This window comes from Nyctereutes procyonoides, unplaced genomic scaffold (assembly GCF_905146905.1).
Source record: "Nyctereutes procyonoides isolate TBG_1078 unplaced genomic scaffold, NYPRO_anot_genome, whole genome shotgun sequence".
NCBI lineage: Eukaryota > Metazoa > Chordata > Mammalia > Carnivora > Canidae > Nyctereutes > Nyctereutes procyonoides.
The window spans coordinates 20,558,963-20,581,378 of NW_026575030.1; the positions used below are offsets into that span (position 1 = coordinate 20,558,963).

General features: G+C 44.3%; 1 protein-coding gene across 1 annotated transcript in view; it reads left to right on the forward strand.

The window, feature by feature from the left end:
• Positions 1 to 431: 431 nt before the first annotated feature.
• The window catches only part of MUC4 (mucin 4, cell surface associated), a 53,486-nt gene continuing 31,501 nt past the window's right edge, over positions 432 to 22,416 (forward strand). The window contains exon 1 of the mRNA XM_055316564.1: positions 432 to 513. Within this exon, the coding sequence (XP_055172539.1) occupies positions 432 to 513 (82 nt within the window). The remainder of the gene's footprint in view (positions 514 to 22,416) is intronic.

A 22,416-nucleotide genomic window follows, 5' to 3' on the forward strand; every position in this document is an offset into this window, starting at 1 on the left:
CACCTGGCTGCCTCCCTTGGTAGCAGCCCGAAGCCCTGGCAGGACAGGGCAGCCCTTGGGGAGGGACAGGAGGGCCCACAGGTTCCAGGCAGAAGGGTGGCCTGCTCGTTGCCAGTGTGCCCGGGTGTCTGACCGCAGCTGCCCCTGCCATGCGTCCCCCTAAGCAGCTCAGGCTGCCCGGGAGCAGATCAATAGGTGGATCAGGGTTTTCTCTTTTTCCTGGTGGGGGAACAGCGGCGGCTGGAGATTGAGGAAAGAAAAGCCGGGCAAGGCTGACTGGCAGGGGGCCCCGCCTTCTTTTGTCCTCCTCCCCTGATACTTGGGCCCCTCAGGGAAATACACCTGTTCCCAGCCTGAGCCGCCAGTTCTCTGCTCCTCACACCTGCTGTGTGCTGCCGAGCTTCCCCGGGCCGAGGGAACCTTGCTGGACCATGAGGGGGGCCCGGGGCCGGAGGGTCCCCTGGGTGTTCCTGAGCTGCTTGTGTTCCTGCCTCCTCTGGCCCGTGGTCCCAGGTGAGTGATGCACCTGGGGCAGGTGACGGCTGCCTGCGTGGAGAGAGGGCAAGGGGGGCGAATGAGAGGGAGGGCGGGAGGGGGCGAGGCACGAGATGGGGGGGCGGGAGGCCAGTGAAGACCCAGCAAAGGGGGTGTGGGGACAGCGAGGAGCAGGGCGGTGCTCAGGGGCCGGGCAGTGTTGGGGAAACAGGGTCCGTGCTGTGGGAGAAAGAGCGGCAGGGGCAACCGCGGAGAGAGGGCAGGAGAGCGGAGGAGGGAGGCTGCGGACAAAACAGAAAAGCTGAGGATGGGACATGAAGGAAAACTGGCAAAAAGATGGAGAGTCAGGGGCGCCTGGGGGCTCAGTGGTTGAGCGTCTGCCTTCGGCTCAGGGCGTGACCCCGGGGTCCCGGGATCGAGTCCCGCGTCGGGCTCCCTGCAAGGAGCCTGCTTCTCCCTCGGCCTGTGTCTCTGCCTCTCTCTCTGTGTGTCTCTCATGAATGAATAAATGAAATCTTAAAAAAAAAAAAACGATGCAGAGTCAGAGGAAAAGACAGATGAGAAGTAGAGGAATCGAGAGAGAGAGAGAGAGAGAGAGAGAGAGAGAGAGAGAGAGGAGGGGAAGGGGAAAGGCGGAGGAGACCACAGGCCTGGAGGGAGAGGCCCAGAAGGGGACAGGCAGCGGCTTGCCACCAGCCCGGGACAGAGGCCCGCTGAGGCTCCCAGGGATTGGCTTCTGGCCCCTGACCTGGGACTGAGAAGCCTCCTCCCGGCTGCTGCCCTCAGGGCAGGGTGCACAGGCCTCTGTTGGTCTTGGCCTCCTGCTCGCTGCTTCCCTCCAGTGAGCGGAGCTGGCGGAGGGCTGGGAGCAAGGCAGCTTGGGGGCTGGGGAAGCTCCACCTGCTGAGCCCCTCTCCCGCCCCCTCACCCCAGGCCAGAGGGTGGGTGTATTTCCAGGTGTCAGGGTCTTCTGCGAGGCCCCGGGGGTCCGGAGAGGATGAGGGGCCAGAAGCCCAAATCAAAGAAATAATGGCAGCTCGTTCCCCTCCTCGACGGGCCTGGGGAAGCCTTCACCCAAGGGCTCCTTTCTCGGGAGTGGGTCGGAAGGAATATGCTCTTCCAGCTGGTAGGAGACGCGGTGCTGGTGCAGTAGTGTCCTTCCTCGAAATGCGTCAGGGCTTGGCTGAGAGCAAGTGAAACAGCTACGGCCTCCCCGACCCTCCAGCCCTCCCACCGCACAGGCCCCCTTGGTCCCTAGCCAGCCTGATCAGAGTAAGGCCAGAAGGAGGCTCCAGGGCCTGCGGTGACCAGCCACTTAGGAGTAAGTGACCTTAGGCATTGGCCTTAGGCAATGGGGAGATGGTAACTTGGATTTAGGGGCCTTGGGGCCCAGACTTGGCCGTGCCACTGTGCACTAACTGATCTGGTTGCTATGTCCGGGCCCTCTGGTCCCCTCTCTCTCCAGACTCCGGTTCCCCTATATAAAAAGTAGGGTGATGAGTGGCATGACCTCTGGATTCCCGAGTTCTTAAAGTTTTGCTATCCTGGGATGTGAAGTCAACAGGAAAAGTGTTCAGCCCCAGCTCTGCACTTAGCCTTGCCTCAGGAGTCTCTTGAACAAGAGGAGCCAGGGAGTTTGTGGAGAAAAGCCCAGAGAGCAGGAACTGGGGTGGGGGTGAGCAGGAACAGCCCCCGGGGGCCACGGGGCACGCACAAGAGAAGGAGTAAAGGACCATGAAGCTGAGGACCCGCAAGAGGTACAGGGATGGCCTGGGTGCTGGGGCCTGTGCACTGCTGGGGGGATAAGACGGAGCCGGACCTGGGAGGAGGGGGGTGTGGGGTGGGAAGTGCTGGCCCAGGCACCTGACTGAGCATTCGGGGACATGGGAGGGAGGAAACACTCTTCGCAGGACAGTACTTAGCCCCCCGGGTCCCAGGGAGCTTCCGGGCAAGTGGAGACTGGTCAGGCCCATCCCCCCCCCCCCCCCCCCCCGCCCCGGGCCAAGGGCCCGACCTGCCTGTTTCTGGCCCTGCTGCCGCGCGTGGCCCAGGCCCAGCCATGTGCCATGTGTCCGGCTGGCAGGGAAGCCCTGCGGTTTCCATGAAGAAGCTGCAGTAGTAAGGACTTCCTGGAGGAAAATCCCTGGCTGTCAAAAGTCAAAGGGCAGAAGGAAGGTGGACAGAGGTGGGCTGGGCAGGGAGCTGATGGAAGCCCAGTGGAGACTAGCGGCTCCTGCTGAGAATGTGTTGGAAAGAAGCCTGATTCCACACCCTGCGGCGAGGAAACTGGTTCAAACTCAAACCCAGTCTCCAATACTATCAGTGTCCCAGTAATCGAGGGGCCACCGCCCTGCCCTGGGCCATTACTGGGAGGTTACGGGGCTGCCTCAAGTGCAGGCCAGAGGAGACCGCCGTCACGGAGGACCCCAGAGGGCCCCGGAGGGCAGGGTGTCCTGCTCTCCCTCTTTCAGAGAACCTCTAGGCTGTCTGGCAGTCTGGGAGAGGCCTACCGAGATGCCACCAAGGGCACAGGCCATCTGCTCCCCTACTGCCACCCCAGGAAACTCTCGCTGTGCTAGGGGACACCCAAAAGGAGAGAACCCCTGAACAAGAGGTCCTAGTAAGAAGATAGATCAAATTTAGGTCAGTGGTTCAGCAAAATGTACAGCAAAGAGCAGGAACTTCAAATCAGAAAACGTTGAGTGAATGTTGCCACTTAGGCAGCCCAGGGGACACGAGAAGAGTCCCTTTAAGTTGGTGACTTTATTAGCAAAATGAGTTAAGTGGGAAGCATCGTGATGAGGATACAACGAGGTAGTGTCTGCTGTAAAGTGGAAGAGCCGTAAAAATTTTGTTTGAGAGAAGGGACTGTTCCCGCTCAGGGCTGGGGACTTTGGGGGTGAGGAGGGCGAAGCCAGGAGGGGAAGGCACATCTCTGTCGGCTCAGGCATTTCCATTCATCCAAGCATTCTTGAGCCTCTGAAAGGCCACCCTGGTCTTTCCTGTGGGTTTGCAAAGGCTGGTGTGATTTAGTAGGACAGGGCTCATTGCGTGAGCGTCCCCGAAGGCCGGCTCTGCCGTCAGCCGGAGCACCCAGCTGGAGCTGAGGGCACTGCTTCTCGGGGCCTTGCCCAGAAATCCCCTCGCCGTGGCCCCAGGGCCGAGGTTGTCCCAGCAGCATCAGACATGCCAGTGATTGTCTTCATTACCACGAGGCCAAGAGGCAGTTGGCTTTTTATGTGCTCCAGCAAGTGGTTGTGTGGTCTCTTCCCTGGTTTTGTGACACCCCTAAATGCTTCAGGTCGGCCCAGAATGTGGCTCTTGGGGCCACTTCTTTGAAGGCCAAGACTGAAGACGTTAGAGGTTTCTCTCCTCCTACCTGCAAACTTTCTCCTCGATTGTTTGTCTTTCCTTCTAGTAGGTGGAATTCAGGACAAGCAGACACTTCGTCGCCACTGTGTGCCTATTCCCCAGCCCCGCGCTGAGGAGATGACTTGAAACAAACTCCATTTGCTGGCACTTTGTAGGGGTCCAGATGCTCGGCATCTTCCTTGAGACTCTGAAGAGGCCCCGGGAACTGGGGGTCTGTGCATGTGCATGAGGCCTCTACAATCGCAGCCCTGCTCAAACAAAGGGCCCTGCTTATGTTCCAGTGTGTGCTTTTAAGGTCTGCATAGATATCCTCTCTCTATATATATGCTCCTGACTAAAATAGCAGTTTAAGTCCCAAAAGTCCTGTTGGCAATGGGCTTTGGGGACCTCAGGGTAGGAAAGATTTTGCAGTTGTTCATCCACTTGTTGAACTTCTACTCATGCCAAATGTTCTAGACACAAAGATGAATAAGTCATGTGTCGTTCCTGCCTCCAAAGCTTTTTAAATGTCACACGGCCAGTAAGTAGGGCAACTGGGACTAGAATCCAAATTTCCTGACTCCTCATTTACTGGGTTTGCACCGCATAACAAAACCTTTTACAAACCAGCACAGCCCATCAGTGAGGAGGAATAGAAGCGCTTACAACCCTGTTGAGATATTCATTCATCCATCCATTCGTCCGTTCCTTCATTCACTTGTCTGTTCATACATCTGTTAATTAAACTATTTAAGGAGCGCCCAACATTGTTCTAGAGCAGCACTGTGTGTACACAGTGAGGGACGGAACAGACAGGGCCCAGCCTCCTGGAGCTAAGATCTAATACGCAGAAAGACATAAAATAATTACAGACAAATTCCCAACTACAAATGTGGTATCGCATTGAACAAGTAATCTGATAAGAGTTAAATAGGGAGACCTCATTTAGATCATGAAGTCCAGGAGGGCCTCTGACCAAGTGCTTTTCTTTGAGCGGAGAGAAGGCTGAGTTGTAAGCCAGATGGGGGCAGGGGAGTGAAGAAGCACCAGCCACGCAGGGGAAGATGCACAGGGGCAGGAGAAGGCTTGACTTGGAAGAACCTGAGAGAGGTAGGCACAGGCTAGAGCACACAGGGCCTGTGAGCCATGGAGTGGATTGTGGGTTTTAAGGAACTATAATAGGCAGACAGCGAGGGGTTTCAGGTAGAGGAGAGACATAGTCAGATTTGAATTTTGGAGAGATTACTCTGAATAGAGTAGAGGAAAATGGGTTGGAAGTGGACAAGGGTGAAATGGGTGACTGGTTAACTGCAGGCTGCAAGAGTCCAGGCAGAAGGTGCCATGGCTCACCTGATGGTAGCAGAGCCGATCTGGAAGGGAACAGAAAAGAGGAAACAGCAGCAAGTCACAGAGACTGCTGCCTTCACCACGAGCTCAGAACTTCGTAATGACCAAGATAAGGGACAGCACAAAGTGCCATTATTGAGCTTACGTACTGAGCGGAGCATTTCACGTGCATCACACACATTGGCCTGTTATCTACCATCATCCCACTTTTACAGACAGGGATTTCAAGCCTCCGAGAGGTCAAGTACTTGCCCAAGTCGCACAGTGAATGTTGGTCAGCTTGACTCTAGAACCCACACTTTTAGCCACTCCATGGCCTGATCAGATTCTGCTGTTAATTGTCCATGTCGGACCCAGAAAGGACCCAGTTGGGGGGATCACCCTCCTCATGTCTTTGAGGAGCCCCAGCTAACGCAACCAAGCAAACGCTAAATCATAGTAATTACTACAATCTTGCTTCTTGCTTCATTGCATTCTCCCCGAGTCAAAGACCAGCCGACCTGTGAGCTGAGGGAACTGAGGTATTGAAGTTGCTGACAATGACTATAACTGACATCATTATAGCTTCCTAGGGCATCTCCTTCCTTTCCCTCATTAGTAGGAGCCACCTCCTTTGAGCTGATCTCAAACATTTAGGTCAATGACACTGTGGGGAAAAAAATTTAGAATCTGCCCTTCACAGTTGGCTCCAAGACAAGAACTTTATCTTTTCCTTCTGACTATACCCATTGAAGTCACATTACAAACAATACCTATCAACTAGGTGTCACTCCACCTTGGATGCCATCACAGGTCATTTGACCTAACTTCTGCCAGCATCCGTGTAGCAGCACCAAGATTACCCTGGTGAAAATCCCAGAAGCTCCAGAACCTAGCCAAGAAGTGTCAAAATCCAGCTTCGACCAGATGTTCACAAGCACAGCTCTGGCTTTCTCTTCCCCACCCCTTCCTCTTCTCTAGGCTTGGGTTTAGAGCTCATCTCTCCCTGGTTCCCCTCCGAGGCAGGCACCCCAGCTAGTCTAGGGTTGCCCTCAGGAATTTGGCCACCTTCTGCTACAGTTGTGTTCAACCTCCCAGGCTGCAGCCGTCGCGTTAACCTCCTCTTGGCCCTGGGACCACTGTGACTACGACAGTGTGAGTGTGAGGTACCGCCTCACACTCTCTCCAAACCTCAGCTGAAAGAACCAAAGACCAAGGGATGGGGACACATGAGTTCATTTATTCAACAGATATCTATGAAGCGATCTCTGTAAGCCAGCCACCATTCTAGGTGCCGAAGATATCGTAAGATCAGTAATCCTAAGGACATTGAGTTAGCATCTTTCCTCATCTCGAATTCTAGGAACAATGGAGGAAATTACTCAACAGACCCGATATTGGTCACAGTTCCTGTTTCCTCTAAAATAAAAGTAGAAACACAAACCATAGCTACCGCCTCCATTGTCACCTGTCATAGTCCCTTCAGCCATGGCTCCAACAGCCATTGTACGTCTATCATCTCTTACCAACACAAGGTCCCTGCGGGGCAGCTCTGGGAACTCTCCAGCTCCTAAACACTAACCACTGAAATCCCCCACAGCCCAGGAACTGCTCAGAAATTTCACTCTTTGGTCACCAAGAATTTCTGAGGGAATGCCAGTCTTCAATTCTGAGAAGCACAGACCCAGCTGTGTGTGAACAACAGTTTCCATGACCTAATTCTTCTTCCGGGAGAGGGGCTGAGGGAGTACCCAAAGCCCAGTTACCACCATGAGGGTAAGAGCTGTGCCTATGCTGCGGCTGACAGATGTACAGATGGCTCCCAAACAGGGAGGCAAGGCAGGGGGTCCTGTCTCCCTCTGCCGATCTCTTTATAGCTTTCAGGGCACCTGCTGCCCATTCGTGAGTCAATTTTCTCTTCAAGGCTATCCTCACAGTTGAGTGCTTCCTTAGCTCTACACGGCCCCAGGCACAGCCTGGCAAAGAGTCCCACCAATGAGGAAATAACAGCAGAAAAGTGAAACTTTGTGGGTGATATGGCTCATGGGTTCCTCACCTTCAGTTCCAGGAATAACTTAAGACAAACAGAGCAGGCACTAAGAATAAACTTCTGCCCACAATGCACACATGTAAGACATAGGCTTTGTTTCTCTTTAAGGAGTGATTTACCGTGGTGTGGGAATGTTATCTTCCATCAGCATCACCACTGCGGCCACCACTCCTTCAGCTGAGTCAACAACACACCCACCACCTCCTCATACCTGTGGAGTAACCAGAGGGCCACAGAAACAGTGCCTATCAACACCATCAACCTCTGCCTTCCCTGCAGCCCTGAGAGGACTCAGACGAGGGCTAGATACCTCCCGCCAGACACAGTTTAATAGCTGCTTTGCTGAGAGCTCTCTCCCTGAAGTGCTAGCCAAGAAACCCGTGGAGGGTTCCAGGACTCCAAGTGAGGAACGCCCTACCTCGTACCAGCCCTGGTGCTTCCACTGGCTCCTGATGCAGGCTCCTCCTCTGAAGGAGCTTCTTTTAAACTATCCATCTTAGGCTATATCACACTTAGGTCTTCTGACAGTAGTTTTATCACCCCAAGGGGTCAACAACCATTGTAACTCACTGACATCATCACAGAAAAGGAGATACTAGGAAAATTGGCAGAAATAACCTGGTGTCACATCACTTGCCCCTGAAAATGTGCTGAATTCCCCCAGGGCTCAGACTACTCTGCTTGTGGGAGGCTAAGGACTCAGGGCGAGACAATCATCTTTTCTCCATCCCTTACTTCAGCTCTCCTGAGGAAGGGTTAGAAGAGCCCAAACTGTGGAGAGGCCGTGCCCTCGGTGACAGTCCTGCTGCTCAACAATAGCTCAGTTTCCCAGCCTTGACTCTTACCTTTGAGCCTCTGCCTTGCCACTTACAAGGCATGCAAGTCACTCAGCCTCTCCAAGTCTCAGTTTCCTCTCTTGTGAAATGGAGTCCTATTAACTAAAAGGAGCTATAAAGCACAATACAAATATTTGGCATCAACATTTTTATTATTTATAGAGTCAAAACATACCTAGTGAGACAAGTACAAAAGAAATCCCTATTCCCAACTGTATGGACCAGTTAGCCACAAGTCAGTTGACACTCAAGAACTCAAAGAGGAGACAATGTCTCCAACAGAAACGTCTTGGTAATGGGCATTCCCTACAGGAAGCACTCTACAGTACAGATAGACCTAAGGACAAGACTATTGAACATGCTTCTAAGCCACAGATGAGAATCAGCCAGAACCAAAAGGCCTCCCCCTAAGGACACATGCTTCAGAATCCTGATTTTCTTTTTCTTTCTTTCTTTTTTTTTTTTTTTTTTTGTACGATCCTGATTTTCTTATCACAGTTGTGAGACGATGATGGGAACGATTCCAGTCACTAGTCTTCATGACCCTGATAAGACAATTAGACCCATGCCCTCAGGGTCCAAGCGCCTGCCTTCCAGGGAGGGTAATACAGGCATTCTCTCAAAGATCCCTGCTAAGGAAGTGATGAGAGACTCTCCTTTGTGGTTCCCATAGCTGAAGATCAAGCCAGCAGCGGGTGAAGGCAGGGAGTGGAGCAATCAAGAGGAGCAGTTAGAGGCTGCTGCATTGGTCAGAGTAATAAGGTTAACACAGCAAAGTGAACAAGAGACCACGATGGGAGCAATAATTCAGAGAGATAATCGTTGGTGCCAAACCGATGCTGGGGACAAGGAAGAGGATGGAATCAGAGATGACTCAGGGGGTTTCTGTCCTGAGTACCTGAGGGACTGATGTTACAATTAACTTAAGGAAGATAGAAGAAACAGTTTGAGGAAAAGTTTGGCTTGTTGCATTTGACAGGCCAGCCAGGAAATCACTGGAAAGGTGAGTCTGGAAAAACGGGTGCGAAGCCAGGGTAGAATTATAGATTTGTAAGGTGTGAAAGTAAATGTAGTCTAGCCAGAAAGAAAGTGTAGAAAGAAAGGAAAGGCTGGAGAGGACACCCAGAAGACTGACTTCATCTGGAAGCTGAGAAGAAAAGAGAAATCGCCCAGGGAGCAGAAGGAATGGGGAGAGTGTTGGATGAGCAGAATTGTTCAGCTTCAAGGAAGACAATGTAATGCAAATATTAAGGGGCAATGGCTGAGGTGAACATTGATGTGGACGCTCAATAAATACTTGTTGACCAGATGGTTGGATCATGCCAGATTTCACAGAGACTAACAGGGACTGAAGAACATTGCTTTTGGTGATGAAGAAGGAGGTTTTGTTTTGTTTTGTTTTGTTTTTTCGTTTTGTTTTTTGTTTTGTTTTGTTTTGTTTTTTTGTTTTTTTTAGTAACTTTTTAGGAAAAAACTAAAACTGTTTTTGGTGAGGTGAGTGGGGTGGAGGGCAGAATGTAAGGAGTAGATAGATGATAAAAAAGAGATGGAGAGTATAGACCTGTCTTTCAGGATGCTCATGCATGAAATAAATCATAGGGGATAAGGAGGACACAAGATGGATGAAGGACTTACTTTAGGACAAGAGAAATCTAGATGTGTTTGTCAGCAGAAGAGAAGGAGACTCAGAGAGAAGTGATGGGCTAAGCCAACTGAGAAGGGAGAAGGGGATCGGACAAGGCCCTGAGTGTGTCTGTGTGTGTCTGTGTGTGTGTAGCCTTTTGGTAGAGATTTGGACCATTGTCTGGGGCAGGATGAGGGACCTGGTGAAGGCTGAGATGTTTCCTGGTGGAGAGGGTTCTGGGACGTAGGAGATCAAGTTAGAGGGTCTTTTCAGTGATGTAGAAGATGAATTGTCGTATAGAAAGGAGGGAGAGGGGAGGAGAGGAAAAACCCATTTCTCTCAAATATCAGCTCTTCGCAGTCAAATCCATAGCTCTCAGCTCTGCAAATATGTCATGGATTTGGCCAGGGCGAGAACGACAGGCTTCGGTTGTCTAACAATCTGATAGGAGCTGAGGAGCTGGGAGTGCTCTCGTAAACGAAGAGATCTGTTCATTCCAGCAAACCTTGAGCACCAAGAATAAGGCTGGGAATCCTGAGAACCAAGCTTGATCAAGACTCCAAATTAAAAAAAAAAAAAAAAAGACTCCAAATTTCAGTGCCTTACAACCTCGAAAAGGTGGTTTTAGCTTACCAAAAAAAAAAAAAAAAATCTATAGAGCAGATACTATCATTTTATTTTAAGGGCAGTGTTCCTTAAAATGTGGTCCATAGATCATGGGTATCAAAATCACCCAGCACATGTGTTAAGCACAGATTCCTGGACCCCACCCCATGTAGGGAATCAGACTCTGGTGGTGGGCCCCAAAATACACTTCTACAAGTTTCCCCCAGGGATTTGGGGGCACCCTATCTTTTGAGAACCACTTTCTTACCAAAGAAAGTAGCTCCTCTACGGCTCTCCACCCTACCAGGATTTCTTGCAGAGGAAAAACCCACCCGAGTTTAGAGAACTGTTTTCCTAAATTGCTGACTAATCCATTGAAGGAGTGGCTTAAGACTTACTTAAATGGTGGTGAAAGACAAACACCTTACTGCAGTTTTGATATAACTAATGCGAATCTCTTCCTCCTAACAGCAAGTCCAACAGATTAGGGATTTAAGACTGTGCCTACCTCCCTACAGCATAAAACTGAGTTATCAGCCTGGAGGGGCTCACTTGCTTTCCTATTCACTGGAGCAGGAGGGTCTCATCAACTCAGCCCAGGACTGGCAAGTCCTTTTTTTTTTTTTTTAATTTATGATAGTCACAGAGAGAGAGAGAGAGAGAGAGAGAGAGAGAGAGAGAGAGAGGCAGAGACATAGGCAGAGGAAGAAGCAGGCTCCATGCACCGGGAGCCCGACGTGGGATTCGATCCCGGGTCTCCAGGATCATGCCCTGGGCCAAAGGCAGGCGCTAAAACGCTGCGCCACCCAGGGATCCCTGGCAAGTCCTTTAAACAAAGATTCAAAAGGAGGATACAGCCCTGTTTTACAAGATTTAAAATGGGTAATACCAAGTACAAATGTTTTCCAAAGGGAGAGAGTATTGGGAAGTAGGTATTTTCTCATATACTGCTAACTGGGCTGTAGGTTAGCCTGACTTCTCTGCCAAGAAGTTTGGCGAAAGGAATTAATGACATGAAAGTTTTTATAACAGCATTAACCAATAAGTCCACTTAAGAAATTTATGTGAAGGAAATGAGCTGAAATAATGAAAAAAAAAAAAAACCCACAAAATATTATACGGAGAGACAGTCATCAAAGCTTTATTTATTATAATGACACATTGGAAACAGTCTAAGCGTTTATATTATTTAATATATAAAGGCAATGTCCAATGTTCCACAGGGGCATGGACACGCACACACGCACACGCACACTCTATCACACCGGCCTACTAGCAACACACGGAACAAGCATTAAGGAAGGTCAGGGAAAAACTTACAAGCAAAGGCCCAGCAGAGTGAACATGATCCTTGAGCTCTCATTATCTGTAGAGGGGTGGTTAGAGCTAAGTAAGCACACTGAAGTTAGTGCTCCTAACTTCAGGAGAGGGACCTGCCCCAGTGCCACACCATTTGCAGGGAATTGGGAATGGTGGCAATGAAAGTTCTTGGCGGAGGGAATGACTTTGTTGGGAAAAGAGGCCTCCAGAGCTCAGCAAGGGAAATTTTCATACAATACCTAAGATCTTGCTGGTGGGCTTAGCAGTTCCTCCCTGCTCCACCAGCCCCTGCCCCCAGCCAACACTGCCACACCTCCAAAAGGGAGGAGAGAAAGAACTAGCACCCAAGGCATAAAAGATTTGTACTGCTGGAAGGACACCTAATAATGTGGTTGTCTGTTTCTTAAATTCCACATATGAGTGAAATCGTGATAATTGTCTTTCTCTGATTGACTTATTTCATTTAGCATAATACCCTGTAGTTCCAACTGCTTCGTTGCAAATGGTAAGGTGTTATTTTTTTTGATGGCTGAGTAATATTCCATTGTATAAGCGAGGATCATAGGGGAAGGGAGAGAACAATAAAATAAGACAAAATCAGAGAGGGAGGCAAACCATAAGAGACTCTTAACTATAGGAAACAAAGTGAGGGTAGCTGGAGGGGTGGTGGGTGGAGGAATGGGGTAATTGGGTGATGGGCTTGAAGGAGGACACTTGACGTAGTGAGCATTGGGTGTTGTATGCAACAGGTGAATTACTGACCTCTACCTCTGAAACTAATAATACAGTATATGTTAGTTCATTGAATTTAAATAAATAAAAATAAAATAATGTGGTTGTCTGGGTAGGGATATTATGGGGTGTGGATCTTTCAATTATCTCTATTTTGCGATTTTAAAATAATGAGTAGATCTTCTTTAATATATTGCAATGAAGTGGTATAACTTTGTCCACCAAGATTAAGCACATATTTTATTAGATTTAATCTTAGGTATTTTATATTTGACAGTATCATAAACACTGTCATTTGAAAATATTTTCTTTTGCTGATATATGGAAATACAGCTATTTTACATTTTTGATCATATATGTAGAACTTTGCTAATAATTTGAAATTTGAGGGGGGCTTTATATGTAAACAATTGTATCATCTGCAAATGATCACAGGGTGTTCCTTCCTTTTCATACCAAAAAGAACTTCTGTATACCTTCATGTCCCTGTTTATTCCTATTTTTTTGTCTTATTGCACTGGCTAGACCTCCACCATAATACCAAATAGAAGTAATTATCACTGGGCATCATGGACTCTTTCCAAATTTTAAAGAAAATGTTTCCAATATTTTATTTTCAAGTATGACATTTACTAATGGTTTTTTATTGACATCCTTTGTCGGGTTAAGAGTCAACATTTATTTTTAGTTTGCTAGGATTTTTACCAGGAATGAGTATTGAATTTGGTCATATGCTATTCCTGCAACTGTTGTGATGATTATGTATTCCCTTCAATTCTGTTTAAATGATGACTTACATTAATGAAGTCTTATATTTTTTGCATTTCTGGCTTAAACCCAGCTCGGTCATGATGAATTTTTTTAAAAAAATAAATCCAATGTTGAACTTGGCTTGCTAATATATTTTTTGGACATTTCCATCTATATTATTGCTGAGATTTATTGATCTATAGTTTTTTTTATACTGTCTTTGGTTTTGGCATTAAAGTTAAAACAACCTACAAAATTACTTTTAGGGCATTCCCTCTTCTACTAAGCTCTGGGAGAGTTTGTATAAACTTGGAATTATCTAATTGCCTATAATATCATCTTGACCTACTGTTTGTGGGTTTATTTTTTAACTCCTTATTCATTTTAAAATAGTTTATATCAGGTTTCTATTTTTTCTCAAGTCATCTTATTTTTTAATTATGGTAAAATACACATACATGATATTTACCGCCTTAACCATTTTTAAGTTTATGATCCTGTGACATCAAATATATTCTTGATGGAGGGTCTGGGTGGCTCAGTCAGTTAAGCATCTTGTCTTTGGCTCAGGTCATGGTCCTGGGGTCCAGCCCCCCATTGGGCTCCCTGCTCAGCGGGGAGCCTGCTTCTTCCTCTCCCTCTGCTGCTCCCCCTGCTTGTGCTCTCTTGTTCTGTCAAATAAATGAAATCTTTTAAAAAAAAATCACACCACATTTAAAAACAAACGAGAAATATATTCACACTGTTTTGCTATTGTTACCACCACATATCTCCAGAACTTTTTTCATCTGTAAAACTGAAACTTCATACCCATCAAACAGTAACTCCTTATTTTCCTCCCAGCCTCTGGCAACCACCACTGTATTTTCTATCTCTATGATTTTGAGTATTCTAAATGATTCATTATGAGTGGAGTTTGTACAATATTTGTCTTTTTGTGATTGGTGTATTTCACTGAGCATAATATCTTCAATATTCATTCATGCTGCAGCATATGTCGGGATTGTGTTCCTTCTTCAAGCAGAATCATATTCCATTGACGTACTTACACTTTGCTGATCCATTCAATGAACACTTGGGTTTCTTTCACGTTCTAGCTGTTATAAATAATGCTGCTGTGAACGTAGGATACAAATACCTCTTCAAAGGCCTGACTTCATTCTTTTGCAAGTGGATATCTAGTTTTCCCAGCAATGTTTATTTAAAAACAAACTGTCCTTTTCTCATTGAATAGTTTTGGTTCTCTTGTCAAAAATCCTTTGACAAGGGGCACCTGGGTGGCTCAGCAGTTGAGCGTCTGCTTTTGGCTCCGGGTGTGATCCTTGGTTCCTGGGATCGAGTCCCACGTCGGGCTCCCTGCATGGAGCCTGCTGCTCCCTCTGCCTGTGTCTCTGCCTCTTTCTCTCTCTGTGTGTCTCTCATGAATAATAAATAAAATATTTTTAAAAAATCGTTTGACAATATGTGCAACAGTTTATTTCTGGGCCTCTATTCTATTCCACTGGGCTGTAAGTCTGTCTTTATGCCAGTACCACAATGTTTTGGTTATTGTAGCTTTGTAGTAAGTTTTGAAATCAGAAATGTGAGCCCTCTGGCTTTGTTCTTTTTCATGATTGCTTTGGCTGTTCAGCGTTCTTTGAGATGCCATACGAATTTTATGATGAATTTTTCTATTTCTGCAAAAAAATATCATTGGGATTTTGACAGGGATGGCCGCATTGAATCTGTAGGTCACATTAGATAGTACTGACACGTTAACAATATTAAGTCTATTAAACTTGGGAGCTGTTTTTATGTATTTATGTCTTCTTTAATTTCTTTCAGCAATATTTTGTAATTTTTATTGTACAAGTCTTTCACCTCCTTAGTTAATTTCTAAGTTTTTTTTTGGATGCTATTATAAATAGAATTGTTTTCTTACTTTCCTTTTTGGATTGTTCATTATTTGTGTATAGAAACACAACTGACTTTTGTGTGTTGACCTTGTATCAACTACTTTGCTGAATTCACTTAACTAGTTTTACAATTTTTTTGTGTGGAACCTTTAGGGTTTGTATATATAAGATCATATCATCTGTAAATAGAGATAATTTTACTTCTTTCTTTCTAATTCGGATGCCTTTTATCTCTTTTTTTCTTTTTTCTTTTTTGTCTTTTTCTTCTTATTTTTTTCATAACTGATCTAGCTAGAACTTCCAGTACTATGTTGAATAGAAGTGGTGAAAGCAAGAATCCCTACTTTATTCCTGCTCTTAGAGAAACAGCTTTCAGCCTTTCACCATTGAATATGATGCTCACTGTGGGATTTTAATATATGGTTTGTATTATATTGAGGTGGTTTCCTTCTGCTTCTAGTTTAGTAAGTGTTTTTTATCATGAGAGAGTGTTGTATTTTGTCAAATGCATTTTCTACATCAATTGAGATGACTGTGTTGTTTTCCACCTTCATTCTAATGATGTGATATGTTGCATTGATCAAGGTGTGTATGTTGAATCCTCCTTGCATTCCAGGAATAAATGTCATTTAGTCAGCGTGTATAATCCTTTAATACACTGCTGAATGCAGTTTGCTTCTATTTTGTTGAGGACTTTTGCAACAATATTCATAAGAAATATTGGTCATAAGGGATATAGTGGTTTTTTTTTTTTTTCTCATAGTATCTTTATCTGGGTTTGGTATCAAGGTAATGCTGGCCTAAAAGAATGAGTTAGGGAGTGTTCCTTCTTCTTCAATTTATTGGAAAAATTTGAAAAGGATGGTGTTAGTTTTTCTTTAAATGTTTGGTAGAAATCCCCAGAAGCCAATCAAGTCCAGGACTTTTCTCTGTCGGAAGAATTTTTTTAAGGTTTTATTTATTTATTCATGCTCTCATAAATAAACAGAGAGAGAGAGAGAGAGAGAGAGAGAGAGGTAGAGGCATAGGCAGAAGGAGAAGCAGGCTCCCCTCAGAGAACCCGATGCGGGACTCAGGTCCCAGTACCCTGCGATCACGACCTGAGCCAAAGGCAGACGCCCAACCACTGAGCCACTAGGTGCCCCTGTCGGGAGATTTTTGATCACTGATTCAACTTCCTTACAAGTCATAGATCTATTCAGATTTTCTATTTCTTTATGATTTAAGTCTTGACAGGTTGTATGTTTCTAGGAAACACATTGACCATTTCATGGAGGTTATCTAGTTTGTTGGCGTATAGCTGTTCATAGTGCTCGCTTATAATCCTTTTATTTCTGTAGAATTCCCCACTTCCATTTCTCAGGTTAGTAATTTGAGTCTGCTCTCTTTTTTTCTTAGTCCACTTGGCTACAGTCTTATCAATTTTGCTGGTCTTCTCAAAGAACCAGATTTTGGTTTTATTGATTTTCTGTATTGATTTTCTCTTCTCTATTTCATGTATCTCTGCTCATCATTTCCTTCCTTCTGCTGGCTTTGAGTTTAGTTTGTTCTTTTTCTTTTTCTTTTTAGTTGCAAAGTTATGTTCATTCCTAATATTCTTCCTTTCTGTTATTTTCTTTCTTTCTCTTTCTTTCTTTCTTTCTTTCTTCTTTCTTTCTTTCTTTCTTATTTCTTTCTTCTTTCTTTCTTTCTTTCTTTCTTTCTTTCTTTCTTTCTTTCTTTCTTCTTCTCTTTCTTTCTCTGTCTTAATTCACCTTGCCAAAAGCTTGTTTAGCGTATCTTCAAAAAAATCAACTTTTGGCTTTGATTCTATTTTAAATTCTTTCTGCTTCATTATGTTCTATTCTTTTCTTTTTTTTTTCTTTTCTTAATTATATCCTTCATTAAGCTTTCTTTTCCTTTCTTCTTTCTGATTTTTTGGTTCACCTTTTCTCTAAGGGTGACAGATTGATACAGAAGATATTTAATTTACAGTGTCCTAATAAGAATGTGTCTCCTTTTCCATGGAGCCCTTAACACTCAACACTCTAGATCTCAAAGGTCTGCAGATCCCACAAGAGTCCTGACTTACCAGCTCAGGTTTCAGCTCCCTCGTCCCTGATGGTTTCCCTTCCTTTCTTCTGGTCTCAGCTCTGCACACATTATCCGGCATTTGCAGGTTTTGTGATTAAAGGCTTATCTCTTCTGCCATATTGCTAGAAATGGAGTTCTATCACTTATAAACAAACAAAAATATTTACTTAAAAATTGGACTATGCTATCATGAAACTTTTGCTGCTAATACTGATTTTTAACAGAGGTGATGCAAGTTCTGAAAATATATTAATTGCCAAGAATCTATAATAAATTTAGTAAGTTTGCCATGTCTATAGCTTCTGGCTGGTGACTCAAAGTCAGATAATAGAGAATGCTCTTATTTATGTTCTCAGGAAAATGAAATAAGGTTAATGATAATTGTGTAGGGAATGTTTCTAACCTAAACCTTATCTGGAGAAACCAAATTTTGGAACTTTATTGAAGAGGGTTCAAGCATGGAATTGGAAGTCCTATAAGCAAATCTACTTATTTTGAATAAAGGAAGTCTCCTTTTAAAGTTAAAGTAGACTTATTTGGGTGTTAAGTAGGGACTCAAGGACCCCCAAACTCAGCTCTGGAGCTCAACCTGTGCATTTGTCCAACCAGCTTAGAAGTGTGTGACCTGTCATTAATTACTATTAACAAAGTACAAGAGGTTGCAAATGAGTCACTTATATTTTAATAAATTAGAGTTGACTCATAATCACTCTCACTAACCTGAAAGTCTAAATTGCTTTCTTTTTTTTAATTTTTAAAAAGATTTTATTTATTTATATGACAGAGAGTGAGAGCAAGAGTAGGGGGAAGGGTAGAGGCAGAGGGAGAGGGAGAAGCAGACTCCCCACTGAGCAGGGAGCCCAATTCGAGGCTCTATCCCAGGACCCCAGGACCACAACCTCAGCCGAAGGCAGACCCTCAACCAACTGAGGCACTCAAGAGACCCTAAATTGCTTTCTTAAGAAGAGAAAGTGGTGGAATTATAGTCAACTCCAGGAACTGCACTCAAACTTTCTTCTCTGGGAGTTTGTCTTTCTGTGAACTTTATCTGTTGGTTTGTGACCCTCCTGGGGAGCTTCCCAAGTGTAATCTGAAACTGGCCCCTGTACTCAGAGGGCAGAAGGAGACCCAAGAAAGAGGGAGGCCACTCCGGGTTGGTAGGTGGCAGTTTTAATAATAGTAAAGGGAACTTACATGCAGGCTTGTCTTGGGCAGCAACAAGAGGAATAGATCCCTCCACCTGCCTGCCAGAGCTTAAAAGCTTATAAAGAGGCCCTAATTGGGCTCAGTCACATATATCCTGCAGGTGTTTTCAACACTACATCGCCCTCTGAAGGCTGTCCTTGGAGCAGCCTCCAGGAGCGGGAAAGGCAAGCAAAACCCACATTCTAAGGTCAAGGGAAGGGGTGAGGAGCCTGTGAGCCGCCAGGTCCAGCTCACGGGTCAGTGGGGGAAGGGAGTGTGTCACGTCTTTTTGATGACATTCACCAGCGTCATCTCTCTAACTAATCATGAACACTGAGGTTAAAAAATTTTTTTAACCTGTTTGAGTACAGCTAGGGAGCTAATGAAAACCAAAAAGAGTAAGTTCCTAAAAGAAAAAAAAAAAAACACAAAAAGACTCAATGTTTTGGTGTTTCTTCTTTGATTTAAAAGACTCAAAGTCCCTAAAGGTAAAATTCAGGGGGATGATCGGGTCTACTGGTTGACTGAGGCTTTGTCTGTGACTAGTGGAAGTACAAATATTTTAAACCGAACAATTTGATACTTAAATATCCTGTCTACCAGATAAATTGGGGGAAAAATAGACATGATCAATTAAATTAATATTGTATGACATGATGAGAGATACAATATGTACACTTACTCCTTAGGTTTCTGCTAGATTGGAACAAATGTTTAAGATGGGGGGGAAGTAGACATTTAATTATTATTATTTTTAAAATGTTCTAGTTCTGCAAGAGCTAACATTGTCTCCCACTGAGGAGTTTAAAACAGTCTGGTAACCATTCTAGTCTAACCTTGTCCTCCTCTTCATAAGGAAGACTGCTGTGTTGTTATATTTCTGAAATCTTTTCTTTTGTAACAATTTGCAGCAGTCCTGATCAGGTGCCTTACTCTGTAGTAATCCTGCACCTCCACCCCTTAGTCTTGTTGCAGAATTTTCCTCTAAGTTTACCTGCAGGCATGTCTAAATCTCCCGACATGAAGCATGTTTTATTGTCTAGACCCAACCGAGGCCTCATTTAGCCTCAGTGCTGCCTCACTATTCAGGGATGCACCCTGTGCTATGGGACTGAATGTCTTCCTTCTACATAGGCACTATTTATTCTCCATCGGGATAGAACTGGTCTTCACCTTTTTGGACCTCTCAGGACTGCCTTAAGGGTAGAAATATTTGCAAGAAAGACTGACCACTTCAAAAGAAATAAAAAATACGAAAATTTAATTTTATTCTAAACTTCTTGAAAAAATTGATGATGTCTTTTTCATTTGAGAAGGACATTCACATTACAGGATTTTTAAAAATTAGCATATGTAGTTGACAAATTTACTGTTGGGGTCCTGACTATATATGTTAGAGCCCTCAACCACATAGAGAAGCCCTTTCTTCTAAATATTAATCTTAAAAAAATAAATAAAATAAATATTAATCTTATCAATGCTTTGAGGATTTTGAATTTGGCTAATCGTGAAAAATCTCCTTCTTCCAAGTAAGTATTTTGAAATTGGCTATTGTCACCTTGGAGAAAAGAACTCTTTTCAAAGAAGGAGCAGTATCTTAGTCTTGATTTTCATAATACTTAGGAGAACAACATCTCTTGGTAAATGGGAAAGGGTTTTCAAAAGAACTAAATACTTCAAATTTTTAAAACTGGATTCATTGTTGAATCTCAATAACTGAATGGGGGAAATGTTTTTGGGGGGAGCTAAAGATTTTTTTTTTTTAGCTAAAGATATTTTTGAAGAAAAAAACAATTCAAGTTACTGAACTAATGCAAAATATTAAATGAAATTAGATTGTCATCAATGAACTCCAATGATGCCTATCTCTTTACCAATGAGTCCACACTTTTATTGAGACATCTGAATAAATGGCCACACAAAGATTTTCATGGGACCTAGGCATTTGTGCCATCCTGGACCCCTCACTTTCTAAAAAATGTAAAAACTATTTTATAACCATATTGGACTAAAGACAAATGTGGCCAAGGATGGATTAATTATTACATATTCATTATAATTACATTGACTTTTTCCCCTTCAGATTGTTAAAAACAAAACAAAACATAAAAACAGTTTTGTTGATCTTAAAAGTAGCTTAGGCCCCAGCTCATGGCCCAGATGGCAATTGTAGGGTGGCGATGCCTTTAGAAACAGCTTGCTGGGGATCCCTGGGTGGCGCAGCGGTTTAGCGCCTGCCTTTGGCCCGGGGCGCGATCCTGGAGACCCAGGATCGAATCCCACGTCGGGCTCCCGGTGCATGGAGCCTGCTTCTCCCTCTGCCTGTGTCTCTGCCTCTCTCTCTCTCTCTGTGACTATCATAAATAAATTAAAAAAATTATAAAAAAATTTCTTTTTAAAAAAACACTTATAAGTTTAGTTTAAGATACGCTAAAGTTATAAGAGAAAACATTCATTTTTAGGAGAGAGAGAGAAAGAGGCAGAGACACAGGCAGAGGGAGAAGCAGGCTGTGTCTCTGCCTCTCTCTCTCATTCTGTGTGACTATCATAAATAAATAAAAATTAAAAAAAAAAAAAAGAAACAGCTTGCTGAGGTTTGTAGAAAGGGGGATGACCTGTGCTCAAGAATCCACATGATTTGGAAAGGAAGCAGAATGAATTCACTCCTATTTAAAAAGAAAAATTAAAGTAGGAAGGGAAAGTTCTGGATTGTAGTTAGAGGGACCACTCATGAGGAAGGTCCTCAGGGAGAGTGAAATGAAATAAACGTCACTATTAAATAGGAGACAGGATACCCACCCCCATGACAGAAACCCACATTATTCCAGAGAAGGAGTCACTTCAAACTTGAGTCCTCCTAAATTCTCTAGTATTCCTTAGTGTACTTCCAAATGCTTAATACTTAATAAACAAGACAGTTAAAGTGGTTGATACGTTTGCTGTCGACAGTGTATGTATTTAGGGATGTCAGGGGGATTCAAACATACAAATTCAAACGTATTTACCCATCCTGGCTCTCCAGAGAAGCTTCTGATAAGTCAGTAAATATCTTGTATGTTTCAGATGGGGGGATGGGGAGAAATAAAGGAGAAAAAGAAGATCACAAGATTATCAGTATGGGAGAAAACTGGAAAAAGTTTAGATGAGATTAAGAGACAGATTGAGAAGGACACCAGAGGGATAAACGCTGGATTAAGAGAAAGAAAAAGAGGCTGTAAAAAGAAGAGAAGGCTTCCCGTCTCCTTCGTAGTGTTTGAGAAATATGTGTATAGGATGTGTGACAATTTGAAATTTGTTGAGTACATGAACTGTGTGTGTATTTTAAATAAAACAATGATCTGGGCAGCCCCGGTGGCTCAGCGGTTTAGCGCCGCCTTCAGCCCAGGGCCTGATCCTGGAGACCCGGGATCGAGTCCCGCATCGGGCTCCCTGCATGGGGCCTGCTTCTCCCTCTGCCTGGGTCTCGGCCTCTCTCTCTCTCTCTCTCTCTCTGTCTCTAATGAATAAATAAATAAAACCTTTAAAAAAATGATCTGAATCTGAAGCACATGGGTGATGGCTTCTAAATTTGTACTGGGAAAGTAGGAGGCGAACTCCATCACTATTTATTAATATCCTTCTTAAATAATTGCTAATGGAGACAAAATGCTACCACGAACACTCACTACCATATCATTTAAGATTCATTGTTATCTATGTGAGTAGAAATCATCGCCGTGGTTAAATAATTAAAACTTATTGCCATTTATTCTGGAGTAACATGATATACAGACGGACATATGCAAAAGCAGTTATACACTCTACAATTTCCCGGGCATAGAATCTCATGTCCCATAAGCCCTTCTATCTTACATTTAAGGTGACAATCCTCTAACCCTCATAGGTGAACAGACTCTACCAAGTATATTTTTAGGGACAATCCTATTCAAATGCCAACACACCAATCTGACAACGTGAGAAAGTGGATGGCAAAGGCAAAACGACAACGTAGAAAACACAGAACACACACCCCACCATGAAATGGAATATTTTACTCCAATTACATCAAAAGACTCAATGAAATGTGTGTCACTCAGATATTCGAGACTCACTCTTCATTTCTATTCCAGGGAAAGCAGCTTCTTCTACAACAATAAACACTACTATCATGGATAATACGAACAACTCTGCAAA